The sequence below is a fragment of the Myotis daubentonii genome, chromosome 8, assembly GCF_963259705.1.
Source record: "Myotis daubentonii chromosome 8, mMyoDau2.1, whole genome shotgun sequence".
NCBI lineage: Eukaryota > Metazoa > Chordata > Mammalia > Chiroptera > Vespertilionidae > Myotis > Myotis daubentonii.
This window is the reverse complement of record NC_081847.1, coordinates 83,423,349-83,447,010: the sequence shown is the minus strand read 5'-3', so window position 1 is coordinate 83,447,010 and position 23,662 is coordinate 83,423,349. Positions and strand designations below refer to the sequence as shown.

Here is a 23,662-nt window from a genome sequence, read left to right as displayed (position 1 = left end):
AGCCTAGCCTACCCGCCCACATTTTTACAGCTGGAAACCAGGGAAGGGCCATGTCTTTCCCATCCACATGCAGGTGAGCGATGGGGCCAGGACTAGAGAGCCCTGATTGGTGGATCGAGAGACATAGATGGAAAATGAGGAAAGCGACAGACAGCATCTGGGGTCATCTTACTTGAACAAAAACGAGGGATTTAAACATTCATTAACCTAATGTAAACTACGGACTTTAGTTAATAATAATGTATGGATGTTGGCTCATCAATTGTAACCATGTACCACACTAAGGCAAGATGTGGATAATAGAAGTAACTGGGTGGTGGTGGAGAAGAGACTGTATCAGAACTCTGAACACTCTGCTCAGTTTTCTGTAAGCCCAAAACCGCTCTAAAAAGTGAAGCCTATTACTTTTACAAGTAATTCCTTAATATGGGTTCTATTTGCAGTTGATGAAAGAGAGCCATCCTCCGGTTCACTGACCCACACACGGAGACCAGGCTCTAGGTGCTGAGTGTTGAATTGGGCTCTTCCAAAGGAATAAGAAATCCGTGCCAACCATCGAAATCACATTCCTTCTCCCCTACAGGGAAACGGAGGTGCCCTCCAAGGCAAAACACAAGAGGTTACGTTTGAGGATTGATCAAGAATGGGAACTTTCCCCTTTAAAAACCATAAACCAAAGTTTAGGAAACAGGTTAATTAGATGTTTGGTTCACAGCATGGAACAGATTCTTTGAGAGATAAAGAGGTTGAAGAAAAGAATGCATGAGGCAAGGAGAGGAAGGAGGAGGTGGAGGAGGAAGCAGAGGAAGAAGAAACGGGAGGGGAGGAGGGGAAAGGGAAGCAGGTGAGAGGGAGGGAGGAGGAGGAATGGACGTGGGGAAACAAACATACCTGCTGGGCCTCCGATAATGGACAGAGACCAGGTCTGTGAGAGGCTTTCTCCAGACACACCCGGGTCTGCACAGAAATAAGCACCCTGCACCAATGAGGTGTAGTTAGCAATGCAGGTCATTTTTATTAGTTATAAATAAAGTACAAAAAATCCACCAAAAGTGAATCTAAGCATTTACACGATTCCTAATGTCTCCGCCTTTTCATTGATGCACTATTGCTTTAATATTCATAATAAATATTCTTCTAGCTTTCTGCTATAAAATAGTCTATGTAGCAAAATGTTGCACAGCACAACAGAACAGAACAGCAGGAGGATTACAAAAAAGGACAATCAACACTGAAGATAATCCTTTCACTTACCAGGGGCAACCAAATTACCCCTGGAGGGCCCGGTGAGGCTGGCTCCACAGCTGAGAAATGAGCTGCAGCCAAGGCCAGGGGTGGGGCTGGGGGAGGGGAAGGCTGCGGTGAGGAGTGGGGGGCACAGGCCAGCCAGGGCAAAGGGCCCCTTCCCACTCTGACCCTGCAGAGCAGCGTAAGGCATGTCCGTCCAGGAGCCTTGCCAAGAGGGCAGTGTCTGCCAGGCCCAGCAGTGGTGGTCTGCGCCCGGTGGGGGACTCCACAGGCCCTCTCCAAGGAAAGCAGGAGAACACGGCTCCAGGGCGGAGGCAGAAAGGGAAGCTGGCAGGCAGCAGGCAGGAAGCCCAGGGAACGAGACCCATAGTCCAGCCGGAGCAAGGTTGGGGCTTAGGGACCATGCGCGGCCCAGACACTTCTCCAAGCCTGGCCAGGCAGTGTGGCGAATGGGGCATCCGCTTCCTCCCCCATCAGCACCATCCCAGGGGCCTCACCTGGAGGGTGGGCTGCTCCATTAGGCAAAGGCAGTGATGTCAAGAGGCAAGAGGCAAGATGGGCTGGAAAGGAGGGGAAGGAGGAGAGGAGGGAAGAGGCAGACATGCGGGAGGCACAGGAGTGGATCTCCCACTCTGGGCCAGGCTTCTTCTGGGGGCATGGACCTCCTCTCTCCTTTAGCTCAAAGGCATCTCAGCTCACAGCTGTGCCAGGCTTGGAGGCCACCTCTTCCCCGAACCCTCCCCTAGCACTCCTCCTGGGGCGGTGAGACTGGAGCCCACCCCCATCCACAGCAGCGCCCCTGCCCACAGCCCCCTGGAGCAATGGCAAAGAGTAAAGGGGAGACACTAGGGAGGAGGAACCAAGTGTCTAAAATCTGCGCCCCAATCTGTTGTCAAAGGTGATGCCTCAACAATAAAGTCTCCAAGAGATGCTAGGATGGGGTGCCAATTCTAAACACCATAGTTTGGGGCTCACTCCATCCCCGTAACTAACAAGACATGGATTTCAGCTCACTTTCCAAGTGACCGCCAAGCCTTGTGAAAGCACATGCCCCATATCCAGTGTCCTGCCTCCCCGTCACTCCAGGACGCTGCATATAAAAGGACGGAAACCCTCTGGATAGCTCCTTCGAGCAACTCCAATGGGTACATTCTCTGTCTGCTCTGTTCCTCTCCTCTTCTTTCCTTCCTTCCTTTCTTCTCTCCTGAGAGGGTGACTGAACACAGCGTGATAGTCTCCCACCGGATCTGTGTCATTCTCTCTGAGTCCCAGGGACCCTGGAGACCCTCCAGCTCTCCTCCAGCCCCCCGCCCCCAAACCCAGAAAACTGAGACACAGAGAGGCCAAGGGATTTGTTCAAGGTCACAGAGAAGGTTACAATAGAGCTGGTCTGAAAACCCGAGCCTCCTAATCTCCAGGCCAGCGTTCATTCTAATAAACCAGGCTCCTGCTGGTCATGTCCAAAGGGAACATTCTGGAACCAGAGGGATTTGTAGCCCAGGTGGAGAGAGTGACCTCCAGTGCCCCCAGGGCTTCCTCAGAGGAGGGAGGCAGGGTGGGCTGAGGCGTGGGAAGGGCAAGGGAAGAAGGGCAGACAGGTTAGTGATGAGGAGTCAGGGGGACAAGGGTAGCAAGTGAAAGGATTATCCCAGTCTGCTGACAAGTGCAAATTATATTAATATATGTGCTAAATACAGTCACTATATTGGAGTTTTTCACTAGATCACAGCATACAGAATCAAAGGTTTGCATTTCATATGGAATGTATCCAAAGAGGCCAGCACCACAGTAGGACAGCTTGCAATCACACACCCTGATATTTGGACGAAATAAAGTTCGCGGAATTTTATTTAAAATTTTTTTTTTGTATTCGTAGTTGTTTGTCATCGTACCAATGCATGCAAAGCATTCCACTCCCAGAAACAACGGCAAAATGAGGTAATAGGAGTAATAAAAAAAATTAGTATCCTTTCTAAATAAATAAATTATAATTAAAAATGCAAAACAACTATAAAAATAATTAAATAAGAACCCACGATATCTACAAGTTAGTCATAAATTATGATTGTTAAATATAAGGCATTTAAACTCACAAAACCCTGTAAACTAGCAACGTGCCATGTTTTTTGTTTTTTGTTTTTCATTTTTGTTTTTCTATCAGCTGAAATCGCTCTAGCATTTGCTCTACGCGCGCGCAGGAGATGAAACACGAGGGTGGGGGGCGACCTGACAGACGTTGCTACAGCCCCACGCGGGGAGTGTGTGTCCCGCCGGCCGGCGGGGGGGTTTGGGGGATTTCTTCAGGAAAAAAAAATCTGGTGCTTTTTCTTCACCATTGAAAAAACTGTGCTTGTTCATTAGGCGTAAAGGGTTAAGAATACTTGCACGGAGGCTGGGAACATTTGCAGAAGAGGAGCTAGGGTCCCGCCACAGGTGGTAGGCGAGGGCTGCAGGGCCCAAGGGGGTCCCGGCAAGTGGAGGAGCCCCATGGCCCATCCTCTGTCCGCACAGGCCAGGCTGTGGTGTTGGTTTCGAGATGGGTGTCCTCGGTGGACCCCCTGCGGCCAGGGCTGCGCTGTGGCCAGGAGGCCCAACTTGATCCTGGGGCAGCTCTTGCCCCAGAAGGCACTCATGCGTCTCAGTCAAGAAAGGGTCTGAGTCCCTTGAGTTGAGCAGAAGGAGGAGGACAGGGGGTCTCCTCCTGGAGGTGGTGGGTGTGAGATGCTGATGCCCGAGCCTGCCTCTTCTCCACTTTTCCTGGCTCCTGGACCAAGGGGGAAGGGGTCTCGAGGGAAGAGAAGCACAGACACCCTGAACTCCCTTTTTGGCCAGACAGCTGCCCCGATAAAGGAGCTCGGAGGTGCCTGGGACCCTGTCACCTCCTGTGCCCACCTGCAGGGTAAGAGGGCCCCAAAGAGATGAGGTGACAGAGGCTTTAGGCTCTATCCCCAAAGCTAGTGCTGATCTTTTCCCTCCAGGTGATCCCCACCCACCCCAAGCAATGCCTAAAGTTAGCCTGGGGCACTCGGGAGCCTGCAGACAACTGGGAGGGGGAGGAGACTACATCCCACTCTCAGCCTCTGAAACAGACATCGGTGCCCACAGCAAGTCATTTCAACAGCTCAGTTGGCACACAGCTCTAATGACTTGAATGATGTATTAATGTCAGGGAGGGTCAGAGAATGTGAGTGTTGGAAGGAAATTTAGCAAGCATCTAATCCAACCTCCTCGTGTGGCAGCAGAGGAAACTGAGGCCCAGAGAGAGGAAGGCCGGTTTCTAGCACTACCCACTTTGTCAGTGAAGAGCCAAGAAGGAACCAGGACTCCAGCTCTCACTCCATCTGGCCTTCCCACTGACTCCCTCTACCTACTGGCCTTTCAAACTGGCCTTAGACAGAACAAGAACCCAAGACTATGAGGGGAGTGACCTTCCCTAGACCACCCTGGCTACCTGGGGGTCAAAGCAGGGTGGAGAGAATTCCCAACTTCCAGGGGGAACTAGTAACTAGCTTTCCCCAAAATTCTGCCTCGGAAGTACTTTCCACTTTGTCGGGGTCTCCACCTTTAGCCTTGGAGACACTGTTCACACACTGGAATCAGTGAAGGGGACAAGGTCATGCTCATTGCCATTAACCCAGAATCAGACTATTCACCATTTTTGCACTATTCTTTGTGTCTTAGCTCCTCAGCTACAGTGTAAGCTCCCAGAGGAGCTCATCATGTTCTTTGCTATCGCCTGTCCCAACACCTGCACTGGCAGGCGCTCAGGAAAGATGGCTTAGCCTGCGGAACATCCTTGTGCAACCTCCCACCAGAAGCCACCTCCCCCACTCTGCCTGTAGGTGTCCAGAGTAGCCATCCCTCCACCTGACAGTTCCCATTGTGCTAGAAGGTTCCACCTCAAGCCAAAATCTGCCTCCCAGTCATTTTTACCCATTGGTCCTGGTTTTACCCTTTGTAGCAGCAATGCAGACTCAATTTCCTTAACCTTATGGAATTCCTTCATATATGTGATAAATATCCTGGACCCCCTAGTCTTCTCTTATTGATATGAGGGCATTGGGACTTGGGTGTGGGGTGGGCCTTTGGGGGCAGTGCAAATGAGGGGGGGGAGGAGGGGAGGGGTAAAGGAAGAGGGCAGAATCCCAGCTGAGCTGGGGGTTTCCTCTTATAGATAAAGAAAGTTGGGTTGGGATTGGTGGATTTGGTGGAATTTGGTAGATTTTCCCATCTCCATCCCTCTGTTCTCCCATGTCTCTGCTCTCCTTGAGATTCAGAAAAACTGCAGGGTGGTGCAGAAAGACACACGATATGGTGTCACCTGGAACTTCAGGTCTGCCTCTCCTACCACCACCACCCCCCCCCCCCCCGCCATCCCTACACCCCAAGGAGGTTCCCAAGAGAGAGCGCCAATGTGTGGGCAGATAGTATTAATCCTCACAACAGCTAGGTGAGGTAGAGAAGTGGAAATGGAGATGCACTGTTGTTCTCCTCACTCTAAGGAGAAGGAAACTGAGGCACAGAGAAAGAAAGGGGCTTGCCCAACATTATCAAAGAGTCGTAGAAAGAGCCAGAGGCTAGGGACACAGTGCCTCCCAAACCCAGCCAGCAGGGTCTCAGCCCAGGACCTTCTCCAAGGGTCTCCATCAAGATTTGAGCCATCCCTAAGGAAGGTCAAAGTTCTCCTCAAGGTCCACAGTATTTGGCCTCAGCCCTTGAGTGCTAGCTGAGAGCACTTTGGCCAGGACCAAGTATCCATCACCTATGCTATCTTAGCTTCATCATCTGGTTAATTTTTTGCATAGGGAGGCAGTGGCCAAATTGCCTCTTTGTGACAGGGCATACGCAGGCTGAAAGGAAGAAGTTGGCCTGGTCAGGGGTATCCTGGCTCTGAGGAACCTGGTGGCTACTTTAGTTGAAGGCTGGCCCCTCCCTGGTTCAGTATGGAACCGGGGGGATAGCTGGAGCTCAGTGGATGGGCTCTGGAGCTGGGGATCCCTCCTTCAAGACAGAATTCTTCTCTTACCTGCTCAACCTCTGCCTTCCCAGCTCCACCTGAGCCCCTCAAAGGCCCATCTAAGACCCCCATCTGCTCCTTCTCTAGTCCTCCCCGTTCCCAGATGGCCCCTTCCATGCTCCATGCATTGTAAACATGAGAAAAAAACAAAGCAAAGGGAAAAACCAGAATGGAAAACAAAACAAGGACACCCCCATCCCCCTCCCTGCTTCCCAACCTGGGTGAAAAAAATTATCCTTTTTTCATCGTAAACAAGATTTGGCTTTTTTTTTTTTTTCATTTCTGATTCCTTTTCCCATTTCTCTCTTAAAGATGGGAAGATTTGGGCTGTCGGTTGCTTCGGTCAGGCACCAAAACAAGAAACTCAATGAGAAATATTTGGTGCGAATTCGGTAATAGCGACATGTCCACCACAAGATGACTAGAGCACCACACACAACATTTTTCTTAAGCTAACATGCTCTGGCTGCCATCCACAGAAATAGCTAGAGACCCCTACATGGTTTCTACGTGGTCGAGAGGTATATATACAATCCTTCAAAGGGCAGGATTGAGGGGCCGGTCTATCAGCTAGGACCTTCAGGATCACGTCTAGATTCTCAGCAGCATGGGCCCCCCCTTCCCACCCCTGCTCTGGGCACGGCCAGCTCCCTCCCTCCCGCGCAGCAAGGCAGATGGGGACAGTCACCATTCTGGATGGGTGGGTCCTCCCCCACCCTTCCTTTCCCTCGGACACGGATACCACCAACTCCTCTTTCCACAAAATGTGCTTGCAGGCTTTTCCTCTACGTCAAATGGCTCAGAAGGCAAAGTTTGGCTGCAAGGGCTATGGCCGTGGGGGGACCTGGTGAAGGAAAATGGGGCATCCATTGGCTAATTCCTTCCTCAGCTGTCAGCTCCCAGTTGTGTCTCAATGTCCACCCGGCAGATGGGGCATTTCTTGCTCATGGCGAGCCACTGGTCCACGCAGAGTTGGTGAAAAAGGTGCATACAGGGTAGGCGCCTGGAAGAAAGGGGGAGAGTCAGAGGAATGGCTGAGGGGAAGAACCCCAAGGCTGTGCCAGGAGTTGAGGGATAATAGCTACTCAAGCGACCAGGAGACTCACACCCAGGGCTCCTGGGGGACAGGCCAAAGAGGGTCATGGGAGCTCTGCCATGGAGTGAGGCTGTGGCTGGGATGGGAAATCACGACAGGAAGGAGAACCCCCAAATTCTCCTTCTGCATGCAGCCTTTCAGTGTAGCCTGAAACAAAGCCATGGCTTTGTCTTAGACCCATCCTGGCTGAATATCAGGTTGTTCTCTGAAACTTAGCATCTATAAGTCCATACTCATAGGCACCACACATCTAAAATGTTCCACACCCCATCATCCTAGAACAACCATGAAACACACTTGGCGCACGCGCACGTGCGCACATACACACACACACACACACACACACACACACACACACTCACTCACTCACTCACACTCACACACACAAGCAAGCTCCACCCGACACACAGCACATGACTGATCACCAATACCCACGAGGAAAAGGAGATGGAATCCAAGAGGCTCGCCTCCTACCTCACATCTTCTCCATCCTCCAGCATAGACAGACAAATTGTGCATTTCTCATCAGTGTCTGACTCCTCCCCCTCTTCCTTCTTGCCCTTGCCATTCTGGGGTCTTCTCTGGGAGAAACAAAGGAGGAGCATGTTATCTAGAGCAGACTCACCTGGTGGTCTTGGCCCTTGCAGGCTCTTTCCCCACCTCCCTCCCCCAGTGAGGCAGTCTCTTTGTAAGCTCCTAAGTTATACCTAGACTTCTATGCTCTTCCCAGGCCCTTCTCCCTGCCTAATCTCCACCCCTCCTCCTTGCTGCAGAATATAGAGGGTTAAAGCCAAATGAACTTTATTATCGTTGTTCCAGACAATTCATGTCCCAGGCATAAACTTTACACTGCCCTAGGAGCATAGAGTTTGGAAAGGAATTGGATACCAATGAATCAATCCTTTGCAAAATGTTGGCTGTGCATAAACAGCTTCACCTTTTCTGCTTTCCCTTATCCTGTTTACTCTTCCTTACACCCTTTCCAACCTAGATCCCTGTCTCCAGCCTTCTCCTCCACTTTCAGGTCCAGCATGCTTCATTCATCCATCCATCCACGCATTCATTCATTTAGTTTTCCTTCCTTCCTCCCTCCCTGACTCCTTCTCCCCTCCTTCTGTTCCTTCCATCCATCCTTCCTTCCTTCCTTCCTTCCTTCCTTCCTTCCTTCCTCCCTCTCTCCCTCTCTTCCTTCCTTTATTCCTTCTTCTACTTACAAATGTCTATTATGAGGAGCTGAAGATGGGCTCTGGCTTAACCACAATGAGTATGTTCCTGCTCTAAGATTCTCAATGATTGTCAAGCTTTTAATTCTTAGATTTTTAAATTTTTATTTATTTGTCATCATATCAGACTATATTTTTAGAGCAGTTTTAATTTACATAAAAATTGAACAGAAAATATAGTGTGCTCCCTCTTCCCTCTGCCTCTCAACATATGCAGTTTGCCCTATTATTTCCATCTCGCCTTAGTGTAATGCATTTGTTGCAACTGATGAACCAATAGTGATACACTACTGTTAACTGAAGTCTTCTGGTTTACATTAGGGTTTACTCTTTGTGTTAAATAGCCTTTCGTGTTTTGACAAATGCATATTGTCATGTGTCCACCATTACATACAAAATAGTGTCACTGCCTTAAAAATAGTGTCACTGCCCAGGGGAATCACCTATTCATTCTTTCCTCCCTCTCCTGAGGCCCCTGGCAATAACTGATCTTTTTATTGTCTTTAGTTTTGCTTTTTCCGGAATGGTATGTAGTTGGAATCATACAGTATGCAGCCTTTTTATGCTGGCTTCTTCCACTTTGTAATATGCATTTCCAGTCCTTCATGTCTTTTTATGGCTTAATAGTTCATTTCTTGTTATCATGAAATAATATTCCATTGTATTGAATGAACCACAGTTTGCCCATTCACTTATTGAGGGACATCTTAGTTGCTTTTAAATTTTTTAATTTAATCTAAAAAATTTTAAACTTAGATTCCTGGCAACAATTCTGGAGAATCTACCTCTGTAGGCTTAGGGTAGAGCCTGTGAATATGTGGCTTTAAAAGCTCCCCAGATGCTCTTAATGCTCATGAGAATTGAAAATGCTGCTCTGAATCCTTAGTTGTCCATTTGTCTACATGTGAGACTGGAGTTGGGATTCTATTCTAAGGCAAGTCTTAGCCTTCTGTGTAGGCACTCCCCTTGCTCCCCCCACTCAGATACTAACATTCATTTCCCTGTACACCTTCCTAATATACCAACTCACAAGTCCACATGCACACACATACCCAGCCTCGTCCCTTATTAATAAGAGGCCACCATATCCCCTCCTAGTTACACCTGACAGAGGCAAAGGATAAAACCTGGGAAGGTATTGCTGCTTCAGAGCATCTAATCAGAGAAAAGGCTTCTAGATTTTGGAGTGTGCCCCTCTGTGGACAACCAGGCCAAAGTCAACCTATATCCTCCCCCCCCTCACCCCTACTATACATGCTGGCCTGCTGGATGACTCACCTTCTTGTACTTGTGGGGGAAGGTGAACCTCTCAATGGTGTTCTGTACAGCTCCTCGAGTCACATTTCCCAACCTGTCCTCAAGCTGCAGCAGCTCCTGCAAAGAGAAAAGTGTGGACATGTGCACTCATGTGCAAAGGCACACGTACACATGTGATGAGAAGGAGAGACACTGACAGATGTTAGCAGGAAGCATTCACACAGCCATTCAGAAGAACTAGTCTGAAAGAACAAAATATCTTTACTTGCTCTCATTTTCTTTCTCTTCCTCTCAACCCCAAGGCTCCTCCTGCCCCACTCACTCCCTACCCACCAGCAGGGGAAAAGGAGAGAGGACACGATAAAGGGCAGTGATGAATGATAACAGCTTCTCCACCAACCCCACTGGAGCCAAGCTGGCCAGAGGATTCCCAGACAGAGGGGGCAGGCGTACCTCATAGCTCTCCCGCACAGCAGAGATGTGTCTGCTGGGGTTCAGTCCCTGGAGAGCAAGGAAGTGAAGCTGAGGGTAAGGGTAGTTTCGGATTTCATGGACAACCTGTTGGGGAGAAAATGCCTCAGATAGGATTCAAGCCTTCATGATCCCAGCGCCCGACTCCTCCTCCCATAACCGCCAATCTGCACCCCCTGAGAAACTGTGGCAGAAGTGTCCTTTTTCCTGCTTCTGGTCTCCCTCACTTCCACAAGAACCAAGCCTCTGCTGGGCCAGCCCCAGAACGAATAACAAAATCAATAGGTAACACCTGGCCTGATGGGGCATTTACTCCATGCCAGGTACTGTTCTAAGCCCTTCGGATAGTTAACTAATTTAATGATCTCATCGGATTTGTAATGAGGATGCAATTACCATCCCCATTTTACTGATAGGGTAAATGAGACTCGGGCACATTTAGTAAGTGGCCCAACTTATACAACCAAGCGGCAGAACCACCATTTCAAACCCAGGCAGTTGTGGGGAAGTGGGGGCAGAGTCAGTTCCCTCCCCCTTGACTCCACATTGTCTGACCCAGGTGGGGCAAGTGAGGGCACAACATTTAAGGGGGCATTGTGATCGAGACAAATAATAATTGCAACATTTTTTTAAAAAATCAAAATTAATATAAAATATCTGTAATGAACAAAATGTCAAATTTTTCAATACAGAGAGGATCTGCCCCTGTACTTGTTTGGTGCTGCCTCACTCACCTGGCCCCGACCCAGGTGTGAGTCCGAGGGCCAGGTGTCCAGCATACTAGTAGCTCCTCGTCTTAGTCACTGTATGGCCCTGGCCTGCTACTTAACCTCTCTATGCCTCGGTTTGCTAATCTGTAAAATAGGGATATTACCTCTTCTTGTGGAGTTATCGAGAGGCTTAAATAATTCATTTAAATTGCTTAGAACAGTGCCTGGTATGCAGTAAGTGCTCAATAAGTGCTAGCTTTAATTCTCGGTAAATGGTGCTTTATAACAGGAACCATAGGACCTCAGGGCTGAAAGACTGCTGAGATTACTGGCCCACGCCCCTCATTTTACAGTCAAGGAGACTGAGGTGCTGAGTGGTTAAAGGCAGAGGCAAGGACTGGCAGGCTGGAATTGTGCTTCGGGGAAGCAACGTGAAGAAGCTGCCTGGGAATAAGACGATTTTCAGTCCTTTGCTACATTATTATTGTTGTTGTTAGTTTAATGAAACATCTTCACCTTCATTGCGTGCAGCTTGCAATGCCCCCAAACGGAACCTGATCCTTTTGCAGACTCAGCACCCGGCAGCGAAGAGAAGCCCAGCCCCTGCAGGAAGCTGACTGGATCCGCAGCCAGGCCACCCCTTGGGTCTCTTATGTTCCTCACACCAGTCCTGTGAGATGGGCCAGGCAGGTGTCTTCACCCCATTTCATCCCATTTCACAGGTAAGTGAACTAACACCCAGGCAGGCACTGACGCTGAGAAATGAACTAAGCGCAGTCGTACAGGGTCCAGAGCCCACCCTGCTTGCTCTTAGCCCTGAGCCTTTCCCCACACCTGCAACTACCCCCTTCCACCCTCCATTGCCCACCCAGGCCTTTCAGCAGTACGAGCTTCTCGTGCAACAGGTGCTCTCAAGTCAGGGAGTAAGAGTCGGGAGGGGAGGGGAGCAGTTGGCCTGCCTGGGAGCGAGACACACAGAGGAACAGAGCACAGGGAGTAGGACACCAGGGAGCTGCAGGCCTCAGCCCGCCATGTCCCCCAACAGGCAACAGGAGTCTGTTCCTGGCAGAGCCCCCTCACTCACCATCTGCGTGGAGGAGGAGTTTCTGGGAAAGTGGTGCATTCGAGGCGTCGCTAGGTAATGCTGATAGTGCTGAAGGATGGGCCGCACCTGGAACTGAGCAGGGCTCAAGCTGGCGTCCACACTGAGATCCCTGCGGGGACACGGCCACATGAGCCACGGCGGGTGCGGGGCCAGGGGGGGGGGGAGTACTCAGCCATGGGGTTACCGAAGAGACCTCAGACATCAAGCCCATGGTGGAGAACCAGAATCACAAACAGCCAGAGCTGCAAGAAGCTGGACCTCAGTCACCCGTCCCCTCTCTTTACAGACGGAAATGAGACTCAGAGAAGTAAGAGCTCTGCAAGGTCTGAAGGGGCTAGAACAGCCAAGACCTCATATAACCTTTTGAAACGAGTGCACCTAAGCACCCTTCCAGGACACAGCACGCCCCCTGAGAGAAATGCTAAAAGAAAAATCCAGATAGAGCTGGTCAGGGATGCGGAGCAAAGACAAGGTCCAAATATAGTGGAGGGGGTAGAGGCCATACTTCAACCACTTGGAGCAAACAAGAGAAGAGGACCTCAGTTTCTGTGAGTCGGGACCTGTTACCCTGGACCCCATCCCCACCTCGCTCCTAAAAGTATAGGAAAATTTATTTTACTTAAAAATTGATCCATTAATGCAACTGAAAAGGAACCAGGGCTCCTTGGGGAAATGGATAATTTCAGGTCTGGAGCATAAAATGTGCAAAATGAGATTGAGTGAAACATTTTATCGTAACTGAAAACACTACCAGGGTCATGTCAAAACCATCCAGAAGAGGTGGACACTGGCCAGAGTTTGGACAATTTGCATGTCCATGAGCATAAATACAATAGATTGAAACACATCAGACAGGTACAAATCCACAAGGTGAAGTGACCCTAAAGAAGACTGGTCCCTTTGAAGAATGCTAAGGAACCAACTCTGCATTTTGAAAACTAGTAAATAAAGTGGTGGTGGTGGGGCGGGGCGGTGTGGGGGGCCGACAACCATTTATCTTGTCTTTGTTCTATTAACTGTACTTCAGGGTAGCCAAGTAGTTGATGAAGGGAAATTTCTCTTATAAAATTTTTCTGGCTAATAAATGAGTAAGGAATGATTGAACTCCTTTTTTTATGTCCTAAAGAAATAAAGGATCTGGCAGGCAAGGATCGTCAATGGCTACTAACATCTCAAAAGGAGAGACAACCAGCTTCTGCTGGAAAAAACAACACCACCTTTAAAGTATTTTTGCCAAAAAGTAAGAGCTGGACCAAAATCTGCTCAAACCTTGGCCTGTGGGGAAATAGGACACCGAGGAACATTGTAAGCGATACCACCAGAGTGTGACCAGCAGAATCCAGATCAGGGGAACTACAGAAAAAATACCTGATTTCTGCTTCCAGCCATGATACATCTATAATGTATATATTCCTAGATTTTCTATATATACTAGCCTGGATCCATGAAACAACTCCTGATAAGTATGTCCTTTGGGAAATAAGTTGAACTCTTTTTTTTTCCTTAAATATGTGGGGTGACATTGATCATATAGATTTTAGCTGTAGATTTCTATGATATCAGATCTGTATATTGCACTGTATGCCCGCCATCCAAAGTCAAATCTTCTTCCATCACCCTTCACCCCCTTCACCCCTCAAAAGTTAAATTCTTGGAGCCAGTCAGAAGCAAACTTAGAAATTTAGTAGTCCAGCCCCTGTTCCTTTCTTTCTTTTTCTTTTAAACTTCTCCTGAGGATATTATTCCATTGAATTTTTTTAGAGAGAGTGGAGGGGAAGGAGTTTGGGGAGAGAGAGAGAGAGAGAGAGAAACATTGATGTGTGAGAGACGTATCGATTAGTTGTCTCCTGCATGAGCCCCAACTGGGGCCAGTGGTTGAGCATGCAACTGAGATATGTGCCCTTGACCAGGAATCAAACCTGAAACTCTTCAGTCGGCAGGCCGGCGCTCTAACCACTGAGCAACCGGCCCCTGTTTCTTCAGACCTCTCGTTGGCCTGAAAATTGGCCTTTCCCATGTTCCTTGGCTAGCCAGTTAGCGTCACCAGGGTTTCTGACCCTTGTCCGAGCTTATCCCCTGACCTGCATCGGTGAGGGAGTTCCACGGGGCACCCTCCTGTGGCCGAAACTCTGACTCTTTGCAGTCTCAGGGGACCCAGCCTAGTCAAAGCAGCAAAGACACGTCCAGAGAATTCTGCGAAAGCAAAGTCGCAAGGAACTCGGAGCAGAGTTGCTCCAAATCCAAAAATGCTGGGTGGAGAAGCACCTCGGCCTTCGGGGAAAGGGATGATCTGCCCGGGTTGGGCCTGGAGAGGCTCTGGGATTCCCTCTTCTCATCTCATCAGAAGATGCCTTCCTAACCCCAGGATCCCTGAACAGCGGATGCTGCTCGGACCCCAAAAGAGCCTGGGTCGGGTCTTCGGCCCAGGAGACGTCAGCCCTTGGAGAAGAGGTGCCCGCCGCCTTCCTGCTGTTGCCACTGGCCTGTGAGAACACGGCTGAGTTTTGAAAGGAGTCATAGAAACACCCCAAAGGCCTGAGCCACCGGGTCGCTCAGAACAGTGCCCTGGAGATTTCCATGGACATTGTCTCAAAGCACCAGTTTTATCAGCTGCGTCTAAACATCAGCCTCAACTTTGTCTTCCGCTGCCAGTGGCCTTGGAGCGTGGAGCAGTCTGGTTGCCCCGCTGAACCTTATGTCCTTTGCACGGAGCTTGCTCAGAAAGTGTGAGCCGGGAGGCTGTGAGGCAGAGCTGCCTGCAGCAGGATAGGAGGAGGCTCTTGTCCTCGCCCACCTTCCTTCTCAGGTCCAGGTGCCTGGATGTCTCCGCTGGGCAGGGCCAGGGGTGGGCGGTAGAGCCGGGTGCTGTCTGCACCGGGGGCCAGAGTTGGAACCACAGAGCCAGGATTAAGTCATAGAGGGAGCATGATAAGGATGGAGACGCTAGAGTGGTGGCTCAAGGTCAAGGTCAGGTTACCGGGCCACGGCCAGAAAGGGAGCATGCATCCTGGTTGAGAGAAGCTGCTTGAGTAGAATTAAAATATCCTCAAGGAAGAGGAAAAGGCCGGGGCTAGACAAGGACAGGTGAGGTGTCTTAATTCCTGAAATAATTTAGGGCAGAATTCAGTGGTTTCTGATGCTTCTCTAACGGAAAAGGGGGTGGAGAGGGATTGCAGACACACTCTCCCCACCTCCCCTCCAGGGCTCCTCGAGGAGGTAGGAGTAGCCCTCCTAGAATTCATTTCCTGCCATCTCATTTCCAGACCGCGCTTCTCCTGGCAGGAGAGGCCTCCCTGGAAAAGAGGGGCAGGATGCCATCAGCATGATCACAAAAGGGCCTCTGTCACTCACAGGAAGCTGGCCCTTGTGGAGCAGAGCTAATTACAAGGGGGGAGAAAGGGTCGCCTCCTCCTCTGGAAAGCGCTTCCTACTTGGGAAGTGGGGACTGAACAGGGAGAAAGGGCCCAAGAGTGGGCTCAGGTGGGCTCAGGACGGGCCTCCCAGCGGCCCCTGCTGGGGCACGGACCAGCCTCTGGGCCTCAGTCTTTATGCTTCCCCAGACCAGCAGGGGTCAGGAATGCAGAGGGATTGAAAAGAGGGAGGAAGGGGAGGAGATTTGCTAAATAATCAAAGTGGCCAAGGGCAGTGCCCAGCTGCTCCTCCCGGACTTCTCTCCACGACTCTCACCTGTGTCACCTGTCCAGTCCCACTCGCCACGCAGGACCCCCTGTGTTTGCTCGGACTGCTCAGGGTGTGCAAGGGCTCTGGGTGCCCATGTGGGCCGGATTGAAATAGATTGGGTTGACGGGATGCTGAGGGACAGAATTCAATCCAAACTGCAATTAAATCTCCCTGATTTGAATCTGCTAATTAGAAAAGGCTGCGCTGAAGTCGGCCGTCTGCAATCTGTCTTTACGGGGCGTGTTCAATTTGACAGAATGTACCTGAGAACCAGCAGGGGCCGGGGACAGCAGAGCAGGTTGAAACAACCATTTCCTGTCTTGGGAGCACAGTGGGCCGTCAATCAACCAGCGCTATCCTTCGGAATCATTCCTCGGTGCCCAGGCCTAGGTGCTCCCAGAGCAGCCCTGGACGGAGCCAGTCTGCGTGACTAACTGGCTGAGAAATGACACCACTGCACATCTTTTTGTTTAGTCTATCCTTCCCGTTGAGGTTTTTCTGTTATTTTGTATATATGTTTCTACATTCTTTAAAAAGAAGTTTTTTGCCTCAAAGTTAAGAATAGCACAAAAAATTCCTGGATACCCTTCACCCAGATTCCCCAAGTGGTAACAGTTTACTATTTTACTCTCTTTCTCTCTCTCTCCCTCCCTTCCTATCGCCCCCCCTCACACACACATATACTTCTCTTATGAAATTTTTTTCTGATCTAATTTAAAAATAAGTTTCAGGCATGATGCCCTTTACCTCTAACTACTTCAGGGAACTGCATGAGCTTTTCAAGTGTTTGGGAGTTCAGATCCAACCTGAGTTTAGATCAGCCCTCTCCTGAGCTAGAACAGAGAGTTTGGTGGGACCCAGGATCCAAAACCAAGCAACACTACATCCCAGGGCAACAAAGACCTCCGTCCCATGTGCAGGAAATGGCAGGAAGCCTTCACAGCGGCCCAGCGCCTACACCACCTCAACCCCTCTCCCCAGGTTCTCCCCGGAGTCCTTGCCTCCAATCTGGCTGGCTGTCTCCTTGCTGGCATGCCCTGGGTCTTCTCTGTGGCCTCCTTGAGGTTCACCCTCTCCAGGAAGCCTTCCCTGACTCTTCTTTCTGCCCTCCTCCCAAGCACCACTGCTTCCTAGCCCGCATTGAGCTTAGCAAATGTTTTGTATCTCTGCCCCCACCTCCCCTGCAGGAGCAGGAGCCCTGAGCCTCATCTGGGATCATGGGCGCCCAACCACATCCGAGCTAACTGTCAGGACCAGACCTGGTGAGGACCATTTGGTCCTGAGGGTGGCTGGGGACAGGGGCACAGTCTGGGGCGTGAGGACCAGGCCTCCTGCACCACTCAAGGGAAGGAAACAGAAACTCCATGGGTTGGGGAAGACCACTCACCCTCCATCCCTCTCCCAGGGACCGGAAAGACTCACCAGTCAGTGCCCTCAGCCAAATACCTGGGCTGAGGTGTCTGGAGTTGGTGGCCGAAGTCGAAGCTGGGGTAGAGTCGGTGGGGGTGGACAGACACACGCTCCTGACTCCGCCTGCACCAGAAGGGAAGGAGGCCGATGGCGTCAGGGCTGCCCAGGCCAGCCCAGCTCCCAGCAGCTCTGAGCAGTCCCAGCCAGCCTACAGAGCAGGAGCTCGGCCCCTCGTCCCAAACTCTGAGGAAGCGTCCCAGCTGGACAGCAGCCAGGAACTCAGACATTCCTGATCTGTCGGGCTGCCCACAGTACTGAGGCCTCTTCCTGGGTTTGTCTGCTGCAGGTCACCTGCCCCTCCCAGCTCCCTGTCTCTTCTGCTCCCTCTCCTACTTCCGTTGTCCTTGGTGGGCTGTCTTCAGGACACTCAGATCTGCCTCCTGCAGGCTCTCCCACTCTGTGCACCCTCTGTTCCCCCCTTGACCCTTCTTCACACTCTTCCCAGCTTTGACAGCCCAGGTCAAAGCTACCTCCTACAGGAAGGCCCCCCTGAACAACCCAGTCATGGTGACCCCTCCTCCCTCTGACCCCATACAGCACTCACCCCTTCAGTTAGGGATGCTTATGGCCTTAGAGAGCATCTAGCCAAGAGGTTATCAAAGTGTGCTGCCGCGCCCCTGGGAATCCTCCATAGGGGTTAGGAGCTCAAAACTATGTTCCTAATCCTTCTATGAGGTTATTTCCTTTTTCATTCTCTCACAAGTGAGCACTGGAGATTCCCAGTGACTGTGTGACATGTGATTTGCAACAGAAGCCGACGTGAGAACACAGCTGTCTCCTACTAAGCCAGGCTTTGAAGAGATTTGCAAATATGTTCTAAAAAAGAAAAGGGGTCAATCTTCTTACCACATTAATATATAACTAGTTTTCAAAAATGTATTATTGGTGTTAACATATAATGAGTTTGTGGTTATTTTTAAATGAATTAATAAGTATTTTTTAAATTTCTGTTTTAATTTCTAATACGTATCAATAGTCCTAACCATAAACACAGAAGCTTGAGGACCACTGAGCTAGTCCAACTCTTTCTCGTGACAGTTGAGGCTCGTGAAGGAAGCGATTTGCCCAGGGTTCCCCGGCGCCTTCAGACCTTTAGGCTACTGATGTCTGACTTTACTCTCCATCTGGTTCATAGCCGGTCTCTCCAACAGACCAGGGGCTCTTTGAAGGCAGGGTGGAACCAGCATGTCCTTTGGTTATTCCTTAGGGATCTTGGGTCTTAGAACCAGGTGACCAGGAAGCTAGGGGGGACATGGAGGGTGCCCAGTCAAATCTCCCACAAGGTGCAACCTTCCACGGCAAGCATCAGTGACCACCAGCTGCCCAGCTCCCGTCCCTTACTTACCTGGGCAATGTGACAGGGATGCACACTGGCTACCGAGGGAGCCCTGTGGAGTCCAGGCAGCTCCCACTGCCTGAATGAATCCCTCTCGTCTAACTGAGCAAAAGCGGCCTCGGCACAGACCCACTTAGGGGCTGCGTAGTGACTGCCCTGGGTCCCACCCCAGCCCCACCGGCCACCAGGAAGCACCCACCTGGGGTGCGAGACGAGCCTGCGGTGCTGGGCTTCCAGGAGCTGCTGCTGCAGGAGGTATTGCTGGTGCAGGGCCTGAGGTAGGAAGGAGGGACCTGTGACATCCTGGAACTGCAGGGCGGGCAGCGGGGTCAGGGACTGGTGCAGGGCGCCGCTGTGCTGGTGGGCCGGGGCCATGTGGGCGCTGAGGCCCGGCTGTGACTGCACGGGGTGGGCCAGGGGGAAGTCGGGCGCGAGCTGCTGCGGCTGCAGGGGGCCCAGGTGGAAGTGGCGGCAGGAGGTAGCGTGCGGATGCTGAGACCTTTGAAAGGGGGCACCTGGAGAGGCAAGGACAGAGAGAAGACCCCGTGAGGACCAGCGCTGCATCCCTCCCCCGCAGACGCCGCCACTGCCCCAGGCACCTCCTGCAGCTGCTGAAACTCCGGGCCTTCATGAGGACACAGCAAGGTCATTGCTTTTATGTCCATTTGGTCATCTTTAATACGCCAAGGAAAGGCCCGTGCCTTACATGTTGGCAGAGAGAGGGATGCTTTCTTTAATGAATAGATAAGCATCCTTTAAAAAAATTAACACACTTGTAAAAGGGGTTTTAAGAAAAATCCCTGAGGCAGACTGGCTTTCTTGAGTTAGACTCCTCCCATGCAACCTCTGACCTCACCACCTTTTCCAATAGATGCCACATAGAGAACACTGTGTCTGGCCTCGCCAAGCTCTGAGCTCCCTGAAGCCTTGGCTAGCCAGGACCCCGCCCATGGGAACCCTCGTTTCCAGAGAGAAAACAACCAGAAGGTGTTTTCCATACAGTTTTAAGAGAAAAACTAACCACCCCAATATAATTAAGCAGTATGTTCTAATATTATAATTTATTTAAAAGCAACCATTTCTAGGAATAAGCTGGGCTCAGGCAACATCTAACCGGGCCTCCGTTACTTTGCTAAATAAAATTGAGCTCGATGACAAGCAGGCCTTACAAATTCCCCAGGAGCAAAGCTGTAGCTCCCGGCACTGCAGTCAGGAAGGTTTGCAGAGGCTTCCTGCTAAACACGGCCGGTGCAGCTCCTCCCCAAACCCCGCGGGAATGAGAGCAAAGGGGCAAAGAGCAGACAAACAGACAAGGACAGAGGGAATAGAGAGGTGACAGGAGCAGGCAACAGGTGTCAGCAGATTTTTGGAAGCTGGAAAGCAGATGGGGAGTTAGCAGAGATGAGAAACCAGAAACCAAGTCCTAACCAAAGGGATGGTCAGCAAGAAGGGGGGGCAGGATCTTGGCACGCATTCTGGAAGGTCAGGAATTGGAGGCGGTGGCTACTGTGGAAGGCAGGAGAGAGGGTGGAGCTGAGAACGGGATGACTAGTCATATGAAAGCAGTTTGGGGCTCCTCACCCTGTCACTTTGTGGGGAAGCTGAGCCAGAGAGGCTCCAATAGAGGAGGGCAGGGCGAGGCACAGGCTCAAACTGGAGGGTTAGGCGAACGCCTATGAATGGATCTTTGGAAACCCTGCCTCTTCTGCCACTGGGTTCTGAGAGCTGTCACCCAGGCGCCCCTCCCCTGCACCCTCCAGAGCCTTCGACTGGAAACTGGTCCCAGAAAAAGCTCTAGAGATGCTTCTGGTTGGGAGCACCCAACAAAATGGCTGGGTCCCCAACTGGACACTCTATAATGAAGCCGGGAGACACTCATTCAGGGACCCCCGTCTCTCCGCAGCCCTGTGTCATGTGGGGTCTGCGAAAGTAGCAGATAATCGCTGTTCTATTTGGCCTCCAAGCCCAGAGGAGTGAAGTCCTATGGGTGGAATCTCTGGCCCATGACAAGCCAATGATCAGTGACGTCTGAACAACACTCACATCCCCAAATGCCCCTTCAATAGACAACCTACAATTTTTCCCATTAGAGTTACTCCTTTGGGTTAAAAAATAATCTGCCGATGTCCCCGATTATACTAGAACTAACCATTTATATTTCCCCGGGGCTCAAATGCCATCGATTGCAAGGTTCACCAGGAGCCAAGTGACATTTTTAGGGAGTGGGGAGAAGGAAGGGTCCCCCAGAAACAGATAAACAAAGCACGAAAGTAACACGTCAAGTGTAAGACCCAAATCCGTTTCAGCGCCATGAAGAAAAACACGTGCATCTTAGAATTCAGGAAGTGGATGGTGACTGCTAGCACCCCCTCAGAGCTGGCTGGGAGCAGCACCTACAGGCCGGGGGCCTGAGGGAGGTGGGGCAGGCTGGGGGGGTCCAGGTCAAGCCTCGTGCAGCTGGGGCAGGGAAGCCCACAGGACGAGCCTCGCCTGATGCCCACCTGGCACACGGGACGTAAGAGGTGCTCCACCGGTGCCCGGGCTCGTGGGCAGGGAGCCCAACAGACTGACAGCTGGAGGGTGAGGGATCAGGGGTGGGAAGAAACCACGGGGCTTCGCTGCAGGGAAGGAAAGGGAGGAGCAGAGGCTTGGACCCAGGGCTTCGGGCAGGTGGTGGAGGTGACAGAGACGAGGTCCCGAGTCTCTGGAAGGTTCACTGACAGAGGGGAGATTTGAGTCTAGACCTTCCTAAAGGCCAACTGTCGATGGGAGGGAGAGGGCAGAGCCAGGGAACTAGGGCGTTTAATGAAGCAAGGGTACCTCCCAAGGAGGAGGGCAGTGCAGGACACCCAGAGGACACACAGGCCCATCTGGGGTTTCCTCTGGCCTGGGGATGAGGGGAACGGAGTCAAGGGGTGCCGAGGAGCCCCAAGGGGGCCTGGGCAGGAGCAGAGAGGAGCCAGGCCAAGAAGTCAGAATGTCAGAGACGGTGGCCCAGGCAGAGCCATGAGGCTTAACCAAGGCCTCTCCAGAGCAGAGAGCCTCCTCGGCAGCAGGAATATTCTGGCTATCTTCTCATCTGAACAAGTGCGGTCACCCCCAAGTAAAGGGGCTTCCTTCTCAAGACTCCAGGGCTGAGAGCAACCACCTCTGAGCCCTCGGGTGAAGAGAAAAGGGAGGAACAGGACGCATTGTGGGGCAAGGACAAGGGTGGGCGCCTCCAGCAAAAGGCCGGCCCGGAGTCCCTGTGGCAGGCCCACCCGTCAACCAGGGCCAAATCGGCCCCCTCCTTCCAGGGATGTGGGACCCTGGGAGAGGAGGGTGGGAACCAAACCCTCGGTCTCCAGGGAAGCCAGTCTGGCGTGTCCCATCCTCCCCAGGCAGTTCTCAGGGTGTCAGGTTCCCCACGGTCACTCAGCTCACTGACCCAGCATCACTCTCCCTCACAGGTGGAGGCAGAGCAGGCCTTGGGAAAGGGAGAAGGGTTGGGGGGAGGGCAATGGCCCCAGGATGGTGTGGGAGAGAGGATGGTGGGGGGCAGCTAGCTGGCAGGGACCGGGGACCGAAGGTGCAGGCTTGTCACTGCTAAGCACTTCCTTGAAGCGAGGGCTGGAGGCAGATGTTACTCCTTTCTGAACTCCAGCTCCCAAGTTGTGTAGAAAACCAGCCTTTTGAAAAGCAAATATCTGCCCACAAGAGGCCAGCGAGGGAGCCTCCACCACCAAAGCGGTTTTCAGAGGCAGGCAGAGTGGCCTATATGAGGGCTCTGCCTCGAGGTCAAGGGGTCCCCCTCACCGTCAGCCCTGGACAGGACATCTCACTCTCCAGGCCCCGTTTTCTAGGCATGGGACACACACTGATGGCACCGGGTCACACACCCTCTGACATCTCTCTGCTGCCTGGGGCCACCAACACCTTCAGTCCGGGCCCCTCATCTTCCCGGGAAGGTGTTTGTGAACTGAATGCTGGGACAACCCCGGCTCCCACAGCTGGGCAGCCTGGACCCAGATCTCCTGCCTGTTGAGATTCACTTTCCCACTCTCCTCTCCCAGACCCTAGGGCCTCGCCTGCCTCCAGGCCCACAATGGCCATTCTCTGCCCCCTGGTCTGCTACCCTACAGTCGCATCCAGTCCAACCTCTACTCCCCAGGACAGATCTTAACTCGGGTGTAATCTCCCAGTCAGATAGACTGCCCCCTCCGCTGGACTGGTGGCGTTTGCCTGTGATATTTGGCATTTTATTTGTGGACACATTTTATCTCCAAAAATAAGTGGTTGCCCTAGTCGGCTTGGCTCAGTGGATAGAGCGTCAGCCTTCGGACTGAAGGGTCCCAGGTTCGATTCCGGCCGAGGGCACATGCCTGGGTTGCGGGCTCGTTCCCCAGTAGGGGGTGTGCAGGAGACAGCCAATCAATGATTCTCTCTCATCATTGATGTTTCTATCTCTCTCTCCTTCTCCCTTCCTCTCTGAAATCAATAAAGAAATATATTTTTTTTAAAAAAAATAAGTGGTTAAGGGGGTGCTTTCAGGAGTGCAGTAAATGTCCTTTGTTCTTAGAGGGGCTTAGGAATCTTCCGAGAGGGGAGGGAGGGGGACATGAGAGAATGGAAGAGAGAGGAGAAGGAAAAGGGGGCGGGGGGAGGAAAATGGGCAGGAAGGAAAGAAAAGGAAGAAAGACCTCCATTATCTTAAAAATGTTAAGTATCAGATTATTAGCTCCTCAGGAAATACGGTTCTTCATGGGATCATCAAATATTCCAGCCGAACAAGGCTCAGAGATCGTGCAGCCTTCACCCTACGATGAGGACCCCGGGGCTGGGAAAGGTAGGTGGCTTGCCCAGTGCTCTCGGGTCGTTATGTCTGAGTTGGGGCTGGAGTTCAGGCCTCCTAGGTCCCAGTGCTCTCCCCTCCCCTGCCATTTCAGACCCCCCTTCCTCCAAGCACCCAGGCCCTCATATGCCCACACCCATGTACACGTGGTACTCCCAAAGAGAAGTCCTCCTGCCCAGAAACGGCAGCCAAGGCCCTGGTGGTCCCACCCGCCTCC

The 23,662-nt window shown here is 51.6% G+C and overlaps 1 protein-coding gene across 1 annotated transcript in view; it reads right to left on the bottom strand.

Moving 5' to 3' along the window:
• Positions 1–990: 990 nt before the first annotated feature.
• ARK2C (arkadia (RNF111) C-terminal like ring finger ubiquitin ligase 2C) overlaps positions 991–23,662 on the bottom strand; it is an 83,929-nt gene continuing 61,257 nt past the window's right edge. The window contains exons 2-8 of the mRNA XM_059707221.1: positions 18,814–19,129; positions 17,231–17,341; positions 12,107–12,236; positions 10,295–10,399; positions 9,863–9,958; positions 7,836–7,942; positions 991–7,268 (exon numbers count right to left, since the gene is read on the bottom strand). Of these exons, the coding sequence (XP_059563204.1) occupies positions 7,151–7,268; positions 7,836–7,942; positions 9,863–9,958; positions 10,295–10,399; positions 12,107–12,236; positions 17,231–17,341; positions 18,814–19,129 (983 nt within the window). The 3' untranslated portion in view covers positions 991–7,150. The remainder of the gene's footprint in view (positions 7,269–7,835; positions 7,943–9,862; positions 9,959–10,294; positions 10,400–12,106; positions 12,237–17,230; positions 17,342–18,813; positions 19,130–23,662) is intronic.